Source organism: Micromys minutus, assembly GCF_963924665.1.
Source record: "Micromys minutus genome assembly, chromosome: 2".
Lineage (NCBI taxonomy): Eukaryota > Metazoa > Chordata > Mammalia > Rodentia > Muridae > Micromys > Micromys minutus.
In genome coordinates, this window is record NC_137971.1 from 76,236,759 (window position 1) to 76,249,891 (window position 13,133).

A 13,133-nucleotide genomic window follows, 5' to 3' on the forward strand; every position below is an offset into this window, starting at 1 on the left:
GGGCATGTAATTTAGGATGTAACCTAGCATTGTGTGCTGGCCTCAGATAAGTTTAGTCTCTAACACCAAGAACAAGAAGAGGACAGCTGCAGGGACTTAAGAACTTGTGTTTGAGAAAATGAGTGCTTCTTACACTATGGTAGGATTGTAAGTTAATTCAGTTTTTGTGAGGACAACTTAGACTTGGCCTCCTCAGGGAGAAGATTATGGACGTGAGCCATCACACCCATCCACTCTCTTACTGACTAAAGTCATTTTTAAAGAGGTTTCTATAATGATTCTTTGTTGAAAAAAAAATAAAAATAATTTTTAACCTATAAACAGTTTTCCTGGAATAAGAATCACATGGCTATCTAGTGAGAAGTCACCCCATACACTGAGAGACGAAGGGAAGAGCTTGTCCGGCTCTGGCTAGTGTCCAAGGAGGAGTCAGCTTGAGTAGAAGACCTTACTAACTGACACACCTTAGGCTTATGGAGCCCACAAACCACAACATCTTTAGCTTCCCTGGCCTTACGTCAGGCTTTGGACAATTTGGATAGACGGGGCTGCAGATATGGTCATGTGGGCAGGTGGGAGATTTGCACAAGAAAGATATTGCCAGAATTATTTAACACACCAGTGTTCTCTTTGGAATGGATGTTACCCAGGGTCTTCCTGCCCTCGTGGCAGAATTATGTTTTTCCTGATAAAAGCACAAAGGAACTTATAGACAGACCAGAACTCGATGAAGGTCGTGACGCTACATGGCACCTTAGGGGATGGGCACAGGGGCTGTTCAGTCCTGGTGAGCAAACATTTGTATCCAAGCATCACGAATTTTGTTTATTTCTAACAGGCCTGGTCGGCAGATTACTTATCCTTGGATGTTTTTGCAGGGACAGTGCTCCTTTCGCTAAATTCTCTTTTTAAAATGTCTCCTAAGCAAATCTATTAATCAATCCTTTATATCATCAATTCTCTTACCTTGAATTTCTTCAATACCATTCCTTAAACAAAAACAAAAACCCGACAAACAAACAAACAACACTTGAAAAGCATTGCCGGGTTCTCATTGCCGAGCACGTGACAAGACGAAGCAGCAGGCACCAACTTGCACCTGGTTTTTTATTTGCGAGATTTCACCCTTTAAAAGACTAAAAAAGTTTCTCCTATTCACACCCCCCGGGGGGTTACATAGTGGAGGTTTCCCTCTCCAGGCCTTTGTATTCTAACCTTGATCTCACGGGCTCTGTTTTCAGTGCCTTCCCTGCCACGCTGCCTTCCATGTTTCCAGTTTGTCTTGTAAGTAGCTCACAGGGCTCGTTTTCAGTTTTTGTTTGCTGTATGTTAGGACATGGGTCTGTCTCTGTAAGAGAGGCAGTGGTCATGTTTTTAAAAAATTGAAAATAGATTTTTTTTTCACACAATACATTCTGGTCATAGTTTACCCTCCCTTAGCTCCTCCCAGATCCTCCCCACCAATCCAATTTCACACTATTCTTTTCTTTCCCTTTAGAAAACAAACAGGCAAATAAAAAGCAAGCCAGGTCCCATGGTCTGAAGACATCAGTCACACATCCTCACAGATCCTTTTGGGACAGAATTAAGCAGTTTGTTCAGTGACTTGACAGCCTCCCACTAACACCTAGGGTTTCTCTAGCTAGCCTTGACTATGGTTATCCTGGAACTCACTCTGTGAACGAGGCTGGATTCCAGTCTTGGATTCACCTGTCTCTATTGCCCGAGTGCTGGTATGGAAGGCGTGTACTACCGTGCCTGTTGACTTGACAGCTCTTAATTTTTTGTTCTATGCTCTTCCATTCTCTTTGTCTTCTGAACTGCGTTATGTGATGTGAAACTTCCTGCCCGATGTGCCCTGTCTGGACTTTGGTGGTTCACTGTCTTCCTCTTTCTTGTCTGTTGTTTTACTCTGATTTTACGTTACTTTCGAGCCAGGGTTGGACCGTGTAGCCTGGCTGACCGCAGACTCTGATCTATGCTAAAGGTGTGTGCCACAGCGCCTAGCTTTATTCGTACCCCAGGTTTTAAAGGGAAGCATCCCCTTCCCTGTAAAGCCCCGTTGCCTTTACATCTCTAGGTATTGTAATGTTGTTGCCAAATGTTTTCCCTCTAACCTGGAGGCCCTTTCTCCCCAAACCCTGCAACTTCTGAATGGAATTTTGTGTCAGTTTCTTTCCATAACCCTGCCTGTATGAATGAACTATATCCCAGAATTTCAAGTGTCTGTATCAGAGAGGAACCAATGTGCAAATAAAATCTGAGTGTTTGTTTGTCAAGTGTTCAAACTTATTCCTAGTGAACAAATTCATACAATACCTACAGTGTACAACACAGCACACTAGGGTCTGCAGATAAAACGAAGAAACTCTGCTGTTGATTAAAGTCTAGTGGGGAAGAAAAGGTTAATAAAATAGCCATTATAAATTCAGATAGATGCTGTAAGAAAATGCCTGTCACTCAAGGGAACTTGATTAGCAATGGGCTCTGGAACATTGTCCAGAGAGAGAGAGAGAGACAGCTACACTGAGGAACACAGGAAGACAGTAACTAATTAGACAGAAGTGAAAGGACATTCTGGCGGATCCCATAAACATTCCTGAGACTCCATTGCAAGCTGCTTCAATCCACAGTAGAGCAAAAGTTGTCAATTTCACATTTACCTGGTACAACCCCAATTACGCATAGCACATGAAGGAGCAATTTTGAAGATGATGATGTAGCTAGTAGCACAGGAAACAAATGGAGGTAGTCTCTCCAGTGCTCCAGCTGTGTTAACAGGGAGAGTTCTAGCTGTGACACAAATGAGGGATCGAGACACAGGAAGGCCACCTGAGCTGGTGGGATACAAATGACCAGGTGGGGAATAGACCACAGGACAGGACATTGGAAAGCCTCAAAGCCTCCTTGACTGTTAGCAGGAAAGAGTAACTATGTGCCAGGAGACAAGGAGAATACCTTAAAAGAGAGGACACTGTCCCCCATTCAAGCTGAGTCAGGAAGATAGTCTCTTCCTACCAGACAGGCTCGCAGTTCACCTAACAGTGGTCTTTTTCCATTGTGGAGGGCGAACTGTAGATTGAGCACTGTTCTGATTCTCCCAATCAGTTATAAGAACAGGCCGGCACAAAACACACTATAAGCATTTTAACACTGTTTGAAAATAAAATATAAAAACAGAAGTAGAGCTGTGAAAGGTGTGTGTGTACGCACGTGTGTGTTCATGTTTGTATGAGGTATATCTGCACATGAGTGTTCCTGAATGCCCACATACACACATGGAAACCAGAGGACAATGCTGAGTGCTGTCTTAGGCAATTTTCTTTATTGTGACCAATAAAGAATATGACCAGGGCAACTTAAGAAAACAGAGTTTGTTAGGGGCTTACAGATTCAAAGGGTTAGAGTCCATGAGTATCACAGTGGAGTGTGGAAGCAGGCAGGTAGGCAAGGTACAAGGTAATAGCTGAGAGCTTCTATCCCAGTCTAAAAAAGCATGAGACAGAGAGAGAGAGAGAGAAAGAGAGAGAGAGAGAGAGAGAGAGAGAGAGAGAGAGAGAGAGAGAGAGAGAGAAGGATAGAGAGAAGGCACTGAGAATGTCATTGGTGTTTGAAACTTCAAAGCCTGTGTCCAATGACACACCTCTTTTAACAAGGCCACACCTCCTACTCATTCTCAAACAATATTAGCTGGGAATCCACTACTAGCATATATAAGCCTCTGGGATGCTTCCCATTCAAATCACCACAGCTGTCTTCCACTACACTTCTTGCTTTAGTGAACTTGAAGTTTGCACTCTCAGCTAGCCTGGGGTCTGGGAGCTCCTGGGACTCACCTTTCTCTATCCTGCTAAGCTAGTCCTAAAAGCATCTGCAGCCATGCCCAGATTTTTATGTGGGTGTTGGGGATTAAAGTTTAGATTCTCATGCTTGCAAAAAATATAACTAAAGAAATGGTATCCAGAATGTATCACGGGCTGGAGAGATGGCTCAGCGGTTAAGAGCACTGACAGCTTTTCCAGAGGTTCTGAGTTCAATTCCCAGCAACCACATGGTGGCTCACAACCATTTGTAATGGGATTCAGTGCCCTCTTCTGGTATGTCTGAACACAGCTACAGTGTACTCATATACATAAAATAAATAAAATACTCACAAAGATAAACAAATAACAAGCAATTTAACTTTTTTAAAGACTTAAAATGCAAATTCACTAGGAAGATCTACAGGTGAAACCCACTGTATTCTCAGTACGTTGCTCAGTGAAGGCTTTCTGATGTGTACAGGAGACACGTCAGAGTCCCTCAGCCCCATGTGTCAAGAGAGGAAGGAACACAAATGCTATGTTCTGTTGGTAAGAATGGAAAACATTGCAAATATTTACAAATGACTTGGCAGTTGCTTTTTAAGAGAAATAGTTTATTTTTATATTTAAATGCCAAGTATATTTTTAGAAGATGAAAAAGCAATGGCTGAGAGGCAGCTGGAGCATGTAGTTCTAGCTCTGTTGCTCGAGCGGGGTGAGGGTGCATGGGGCCAGTGCAACGAGATGTGTGGGTGCCAGGCTTGGTAACTAACCACCTAGAGACAGTGTGGGACTGGGGGGCCAGTAACAACAACAGAATCGTTTATATTTTTACTGCAGCAAACCCCCAAACATAAAGGCTAAAACTATAGGTTTCCCTCTGCAAAGTGACAGCAAGGCCCCACTGCTGAAGACACTGAACATGGAGAAGTGGAGCTGTTGCTGTATAAAGCCTCCACCCTATGCCCCAGCATCTTTGCCATAAGAAAGCACCCTGCAGGCTACCAAAGAAGAAATGTGAACAGCAACCCAGCCACAAACCCTCTGATGTACACCGGAGCTTGGCCTGAAAGATACGCTAGTGCAACGGTGGCTCAAAGCTTGTGGGAGTAACCAACCAATGCAGGATTTGACTTAAGGCCACCAGACAGAAGAACTGGTAAGGATAAAGCAGGTTCAAAAGCCCCAGGAATTGTCATGCCTGAGAATGGCAGGTGTGGAACCAGCTCTAGCCAGGCTCTACCTGTCCTGGAATACATACCCATGACACCCCACTAAGTGACAACTGCTCACATAGCACAAAAACCTCGAGTGCTCCATGCTGTTGAGGTATCTAGATAGGCCCCAAATGTTCAGCCAATGAGCTTCCCTTCCTGGGCACTCCTTTCTGCCAAAGGTGTTTAATCCCTGGTTCACTCGGAGTAAGACATATGCATCCACATCTGCCATAAATAAAGCAGTTTGGACAAGCAAGGACTGTCTCATCATCAAGGATTGCCTAGTGTGTATGTTTGGGGGAGAGCCGCACCTAAGTCTCCCAGAGACAGTCTTCTCTCTTCCAGCACCTCTGAACTCTGGGTATTCGCTCAGAATCAGACCAGATTCTGCCCCTACCCAGACTCAGCCATCCCCTTCCCGCCTGGTGTGTAGGGAAGCGCAGACTTGTGGACCAGTGTTCTCAACTCAAGGTCCCCAGCAGCATCTAGGAGCATAGGAGATTGAGAACCACATCTGTCCCAGACCTCACTTTCTCATCAGGGGAAACATGGGCTGGGAACCCGACCACAGACTGCCTTCTCTGACCTGAGGAGTGCTCCCAGGCTCTAGCAGTGAGGCAGAGGTGCAGCCCAACAGGAACCCACATTTGACACTGCTTGGGTGACTGAGACCTGAGACTAGACAGCCCAGGGACCTAGTAGAAAACCAAATACTACTGTCCTAAAGATAAACAAACACCCCAAAGTGTAACAATAAAACGACTCCTAATGACACTGCTATACTCATAGGCCTATGCTCTGCTCAGCCATCATCAGAGAAGCTTCCTCCTGCAGCAGATGGGAACAAATAGAGACCCACAGCCAGGCAATGCACAGAGAGCAGAGACCTTGGAACACGTCTTATATCCCTTAGAAGCCTGTCTGTTTTCTAATGAGAGAAAAGAAGTGGATTCAGATGGGAAGGGAGGTGGGGAGGAGCTGGGAGAGTGGAAGGAGAAGAAACTATGTGAGAAAAAAAAATCTATTTTGGATAAAAGGAAAAAAAAGAACTGTTTGTGTAGCAGCTTAGCATCCTGATAACAAGGGTCAGGCAACTCACCGCTGTCTGAGCATGACTCAGAGAGCCCAGTGAGGTCATCAGCCTCTTCCATAGCATTCACTTCTCTGGCCTGTAAAACAAATCATACCGGGTCACAGTATCCTCAGATAGTGATGCTGCATACAGCGGGGGGGGGGGGGGGGGAGGGTTTGTACAGCTGAAAAAGAATGCATCCAAGCAGAAATGTGGGTGCTTCTGAAAAGGATTGATGATTTTTTTTTCTCAAGGATAGCTTTATCAATGGCTTCTGGTTCTAATCTCTTTCTAAGCAAATGTCTTTACCTAACAGAAGAGTCTAGGCCTTTCCCCCTTCACCTTTTATTTTATGTGAATGAGTGTTTTGCTTACAAGTATGTCTATGCTTGCAGATTGAAAACCTTGTGTGGCACAGATACTGCAGTGGGTCTAGTTATCAGACAAACAAGAGTGGATAAACGACCAGTCACTCCAGGCCTTCAGATCTGACCCTCTGTTCATTTGCTATGCTGGAATTTGACTCCCTTCTGCTGGATGGGTGACTAACCCCTGTGCTAGCAGACATGGCCAAGCAGTGTTTGCTCTGCCCCACCTGCTTTGTCTCTTTTCCAACCTGTAGTCTGTGGACTTCTGGCACCTGTTGGTAATTGAAGTGACAGTGGTGTCCTCTCCCTAGGCTTCTTCTGCTGTCCTCAGCAAACAGAGACCACTGAAGGAACATGGCCTCTCTCATTCTGCACACCCTGGTATGACCACTGCCAATGTTCACAGAGTACTGCATGTTGCACTGGGACCCTAGCTGGTGTTCAGCCTGGCTTTAGCAGTGCACACTCCTTTCCTGATCTCACTGCTGGCAGACTCCGAAGGTGGAATGCAGACCACCCTGCAGTGGCCGAGGTCTGGGGCATTTCTATTCCCTTCAGTTGGATCTCCATCTGACCTGAAAACTCACTGCCACCACAGCCATTTCTCTTACAGAGCAAAGCAACTTTCTGGGTTGATTTTTCCCAGTGGTCAAGATGCATCTCCCTCGGTGTCATTCCTCTTGGCGAAGCCATGTTCTTATCTAACACAAAGTATTCTGTTTCCTATTCTTGTCTGTACAGCTGGACAGAGCCTCTGTGAGGCCATCCAGGTTACCACTCCTGCAGGATGCCCATGGAGCCAGGTTTGGGGTGGGCAGGGCTGAGGGTGAGCAGTGGGTGGTTGCTATGTTACGGTGATGCTGGTGGGCAGCTGAGAGGCTGTGGTTCCTCTTGTGGAGCTCTAGGCTCTTACCCACTGTGGGGAGATGGCCAGGGCTCTGTGGGGTGTGCTCTGTTCCTGTTACCAAAATCTGGTTTTGATTTTTATAATACCTTGTGCTTTTCCTTTGATTTTCTCTTTGCCGGCCTGGAAAAAAAAAGGACATAAAAGAATCCTTTCAGACAAAAACAAACAAACAACAAAAACCCCAAATAATATTTTCTTTTTGTATAAAGTCTCTTCAGTTGCCATTAATTCCTCCTGGTTGTGACGCTTACAGTCATTTTCTATAAGGAATTTGAGAGTAAACAGAAAGTAAACTTGCTTTATTCAGAAAAACTAACCACTCTACCTCCGCCCTTCATGGGGAATTAACAGTTTTTACCTTCCTTTATTCAGATCCATGTCATTTAAACTCCAAGAATCCTTCACTTGCAGAAGATCGCCGGCCACTGACTCAGACTCCTCAGATGTCAAGCCAGAACCACTAATTAAAGAAAAAGAACCCCACAGAAAACAATACATTCTAATAATTCTATGGACTAAGGTTGTAAAGACAACATTATACAACCTCAGGCCTTCTCCATCCTACTTCACTTATTAATATAAAGAAAGTTACAGAGTAGCAGCTAAAATGAAGAAATGGATTAAAACTTGCTTAAAACCAGACACCACAATGGCCTGAGGCAGTGCCGTGTGCAAAGGCTAGCACAGGAAAACCCTGGTCTGAGTGCGACGAAGGGTTTCCAGAGGACTTGACTACAGAAGAAGAGCTCAGCAGGAAACACTGGAAAAATGTTCAGCATCCTGGCCATCAGGAAAACGCAAATCAAAACTATGTTAGAGAAAGGACTGAAGGAGCTGAAAGGGTTTGCAAACATGGGAAGAACAACATTAACAATCAACCAGCTTCCAGCTCCCAGGACTAACTCACCAACCATTGAGCACACATGGAGAGCCCCATGGCTCCAGCTGCATGTGTGGCAGAGGATAGCATTGTCTGGAAGAGAGGCCTTTGGTCCAGTGAAGGTTCATTTTCCCAGTGTAGGGGAATGCCAAAGTGCTGAGGTGGGAGTGGGTGGTTGGGAGAAGGAGCACCTTCATGGAAGCAAGGGGAGGTGGGGGATGGGAATGGGGGGAAAGGGAATAACATTTGAAATGTAAATATAGAGAATATCCAATAAAAAATTTTAAAAAAGGTAAAAAAAAAAAGATTTCATCTTATGTGCTGGAGAGATGGCTCAGTGGTTAAGAGCACTGACTGCTCTTCCAGAGGTCCTGAGTTCAATTCCCAGCAACCACATGGTGGTGGCTCACAACCATCTGTAATGGGATCTGATGCCCTCTTCTGGTGTGTCTGAAGACAGTGATGGTGTACTCACATACATAAAATAAATAAATCTGTTAAAAAAGGGTTTTATATTACCCAACTCAGAATGGCCAAGAGTAAGCAAACAAATGCCAGCCAGTGTTTGTGAGGGTGTGGAAAAAGGGGATTATTTATCATTGCCGGTCAGAGTGCCAACTTGTACAGTGACTGTGAGATTAGTGTGTTGGTTCTACAAAAAGCTAAAACAATCAATCTACCTCAAGACCCAGTTTCACCACTCTTGGGTGTGTGCCCAAAGAACTCTGCACACGACCACAGAGACACTTGCTCAGCCATGTTCACTGCTGTTCCATTTGTAATCCTCAGAATTGGGCACAGCGTAAATGTTTGATGAATAAATGACAAGAGTGTGGCAAGTGTATCCTGTGGGGTATTATTCAACCATTAACCATGAGAATTTCAGGTAAGCGGATGGAAGCAGAGACGGTCCTGACGGAGGGGCTCAGGCCCAGTCACTATTATATGTGGATACATCCTGTGCTTCCTTTAGAGTAACCGTAGAGGCCAGTAAGCTTGTAAGGGACCAGGAGGGAGGAGCGACTCTCCCAAGGAAGGGAATAAAAGATAGTATTGTAAAAGGATAAAGGGGAAAGGGGAATAGGAGGGAGGGCTAAACAGGATGGGAGGACGTGGTGGAGTATGGACTGTGGGAGGGGACAACTAACAGTTAGGACACTGCAAGGTCATAGGGAGACCTGGTGCTGCAGAAGGTCATATATATATATCATAGCTCAGGCATTCCAAGTGTCTGAACAAAATTATCTTAAGTCAGACCATTAAATAAATGCTCTAGATATACTTTAATTGTGAAGTAGTACATACATTACAGATTTAAACTAATTTTGCATGCACACCTATTCACATTAGTGTGTGTGTGTATGTGTGTGTGTGTGTGTGTGGACACTGTAGCACAGGCTGGCCTCAAACCCATGGCCTCTGGATTCATTTGATTGTTAAGATTATAGGTATAAGTTGCTATATCCAGATAATCTCATTTAAAAATATGCCTTCATACTGTAGTATTATGACTATGGTAATTTCCTCCTTAATGAGCATTTATATTACCTATAACTTTATATGATAATTATATAAAATATCCTTAACCTATTTATGTATATACACATAAATCATTTAGATGAATATCCTTAATATATTATAAGTCTTAATGTATTTATTACACTATATTATATATATTTACTAGTTCTTGTTATATGTAGTTATGTAACAAATACCCTTAACACATTTAAAGTTTTTTTTACATTTATTTTGTGTGTACCTGTGTGTGTGTGTGTGTGTGTGTGTGTGTGTGTGTGTTTGTGTGTGTGTGTGTGTGTTTGTGTGTGTGTGTGTCCAGGTGCCATAGTGGGTGTCCTCTCATCATTCAGGGCCCAGAAACTGAAAGCCATCAGGTTTGGTTGCAAGCAACTCTGCCCTTTTGCTGGCCAAGCTTGACTCATTTCTGGGACAAGTCCATCTGTTAACTTGAGTGTGGTAGTTCACACCTGTAACTGTAGCACTTTGGAGGCTGATGTAAAAGAACGTCTACAAACTAGAAGCCAATGTGGGCTACAGATGATTTGAACCCTGACTCAGTTTTTAAAAAAAGTGGAGTTTTTAAGATTAAAAGTATGATATATAGCAGAATTTAAATAAATATTACATTTAAAATTATCCCCCATTAATTTTAACAACAGTGATAATTACCTTTTAAAATACACATTCCAATAATAATTACTATTTTTTTAGGGAAAATACTCACCAATGTGAGTTGAAAAATTATATATATATATAATATATATATTTTATTTATATACATATATAAAATATATATAATATATATAAAATATATAAAATTTATATATTTATATATATAAAATCACGTACTGCCTAGATATCTCGAGTAGAAGTAGTTTGTTAGTAACATGTATTAACCTAAACTACAGTTTTTTAGAAGAACAGTGATATCATCACATTCTGACCCATCCTGCTGTGTGCTGTCTCCATGAGGAGACTGCTGGGCACCGGGCTTCCCGTTCTTCCCCGCTGGAGGTGATCCGATGTCTCGGTGGCCGAGAGGGGCAGCCCGCTGGTTCTCCAAAGCGCCCCATTCACTCCGTTTCCGCCTCCTTTCGTCTTCTGCCTTTAATGAAAGTTTGAGACAAAGGATAACTAACTCTTCGACGGTTTAACTTAGTTGTTTTCTTTGGTTTTCTCACTAAGCTTTAGGGGTGCTGAGTGGGCATTATGGGATCTGAAAGACAAGCGCCTCTCGGACGACAGGAAGAATGACAGCATCGGCCTGTCTTCTCTGAGTCAGACAAGCGCCGAGAAGGCTTCAAAGTGATCCACTCAGTGGTCTTTAAGGGCATGGCCTGTTTTGTATATGAGTACCTTTTTATTTTAATTACTTAATTAATTTTAGATTCAGCTTTTGGTTTCTTTACCTTTCCAGTTATTGGTCCAGGCAGACGGTCTAACTACAGCACCGCCTACTTCCAGGTCGCTGTCCATTGGATGACTCTTTTGGATTTCTCCACAATCCCATCTTCAGAACAGATTTTTCTTTTACCTTATTCATTTAACAATTGCCAGTTTGTCTCCTCTCAGCAAAGTGAAGGTTCCACATGTGGCTGTCCACTCGTGCTTCCTGGCCTTCCCCAGCACACGGCATAATTGAGTACTTTGTAATTATTTGACTAATTGGTAAGACCCCGTAAGCCAGTTCATGCAGGTTAAGATTCAAAGGAGCTATGAGGGGAAGTGATCAGCCTTACTGGAAGGGGAGCGGTTCAAAGACACCACCTAGGCAAATGCCAATGCTCTTTGAAGTAAAATACGGAAGAGCCAGGAACAAACGGGTTGATGAGCATCAGAGTCAAGGGCTCGTTTCATTCTGCATGTGGAACATCTAAGCAGAGGCTGGAGACATGGCTCGGAGGTTAAGAGCACTTTCAGAGGGAGCCTGTTTGGTTCCTAGTACCCACAGAGCTCACAACTGAGAGCTCAGAACTTCATTTCGGGGGTGGGTGGGTGGGGATCTGATGCCCTCTGCTGGCCCCTGTAGGTATTTAATCTAATGGTTTATTTTCCCAAGCTGTCAAAACCAGCACTTGGGGTCTGTCGTTTCATGGATCCTGTAATTAGTCAGTCCCTAGAAAAATGATGGGACTGGGAAAAACTTGTCCAGATTCCCTTTCTGCCCTGTTCTGGTGCACATTTTCTGTATATTTCATTTTTACTGCTGGGAAGGTTCTTATATCTCGATCATCACAGCCATGTGTTTGGGACAAGCCACCAGCCAGAAAGTACAAGGAAAGCCCACATCCTGCTTATGACTGGATGTATAATTACATTTTGCATTCATATCTAAACAACTGGCCCAGAGTTCCTCAGCACTGATCACCCGACTCAGGGCAAGGTCTTCGTGGAGCTGAGACAGAACAGCATCTCCCGGGAGCATCTGTCTCTTCCAGCTCTTTATTTGCGATCCGTGGCCCTGCACCCACGCTTTCTCTGCTGTGCCTTTGCCGAAGAGACAGGCGTTAGATCCCCTGACAGCGGGACCAGCAGAAGCTGAATTTTAGTTTTTCCCTGGACAGCTTTTCTGCCATTTACCATCTGTAATCACATGGCTGACTATGAATCTATCTATGCCTTCAGGTGCCCAAGTAATTCATTCTGCCATGAGGTACGGAGCTCTACCCTGCCTCTTCTGACGAACCTTCACAAACGTTAGGCTTACTTAACGTTAAAAAAAGATTCATTTCTTATTATTTTAAATTTCTGTATAGATATGTATGTCTGTGTATGGGTGTTTTATGTGCACATGAATGTGACTGCCAGGAGCTAGTTACAGGTGGTTTTGAGCTGCCTGATGTTGCACACTGGGAACTAAACTGAGGTGGATTTTCTGGAAGAGCAATATGTACTCTTACGCACTGAGCTAGGTCTCCATGTCCAGCCTAACCTTTTGGAGAACAAACTGTATGATACAGTTCAACAAGATACGTTCTCTGATATCATTATTAGATTAATTAGAGAAACAAACATGGCAAGTGTGACTTTTACAGTTATTTAATGCCTCTTTGGGTGAGAAGCAGCATAAACTACCACTACCATTGAACACATCTCCTGATTCATATTTATCTTTACTAACCAATGTGCACCAGAACTTAGCTTTCTCCTTTGGAATCAATTGCCAAGGGTCTGGTTAGGGAGCATTCACGTGATGTGAAGAGCCGGCATCCCGAGAGTCTCCACACTTTATCAGGTATCAAAGAAGACAGTGTTAGTCACCAGTGAGGCATGAGCCATTGCACACCTGAGGCTGGTCGTCTTCATTTCCGGACAGCTCTCCATGCTTTTCCTCTGAAGGCAGTTCTAAACCTGGTTCTGCCGAGAAA

At 43.8% G+C, this 13,133-nt stretch overlaps 1 protein-coding gene across 1 annotated transcript in view; it reads right to left on the bottom strand.

The window, feature by feature from the left end:
- Nucleotides 1-13,133, bottom strand: part of LOC308417668 (uncharacterized protein) — a gene marked incomplete at both ends in the record, with an annotated part of 69,872 nt that overhangs the window by 22,960 nt on the left and 33,779 nt on the right. Inside the window, 6 exons of the mRNA XM_080913007.1 lie at nucleotides 1,216-1,348; nucleotides 6,120-6,189; nucleotides 7,454-7,480; nucleotides 7,773-7,827; nucleotides 10,710-10,870; nucleotides 13,052-13,122. Of these exons, the coding sequence (XP_080769133.1) occupies nucleotides 1,216-1,348; nucleotides 6,120-6,189; nucleotides 7,454-7,480; nucleotides 7,773-7,827; nucleotides 10,710-10,870; nucleotides 13,052-13,122 (517 nt within the window). The remainder of the gene's footprint in view (nucleotides 1-1,215; nucleotides 1,349-6,119; nucleotides 6,190-7,453; nucleotides 7,481-7,772; nucleotides 7,828-10,709; nucleotides 10,871-13,051; nucleotides 13,123-13,133) is intronic.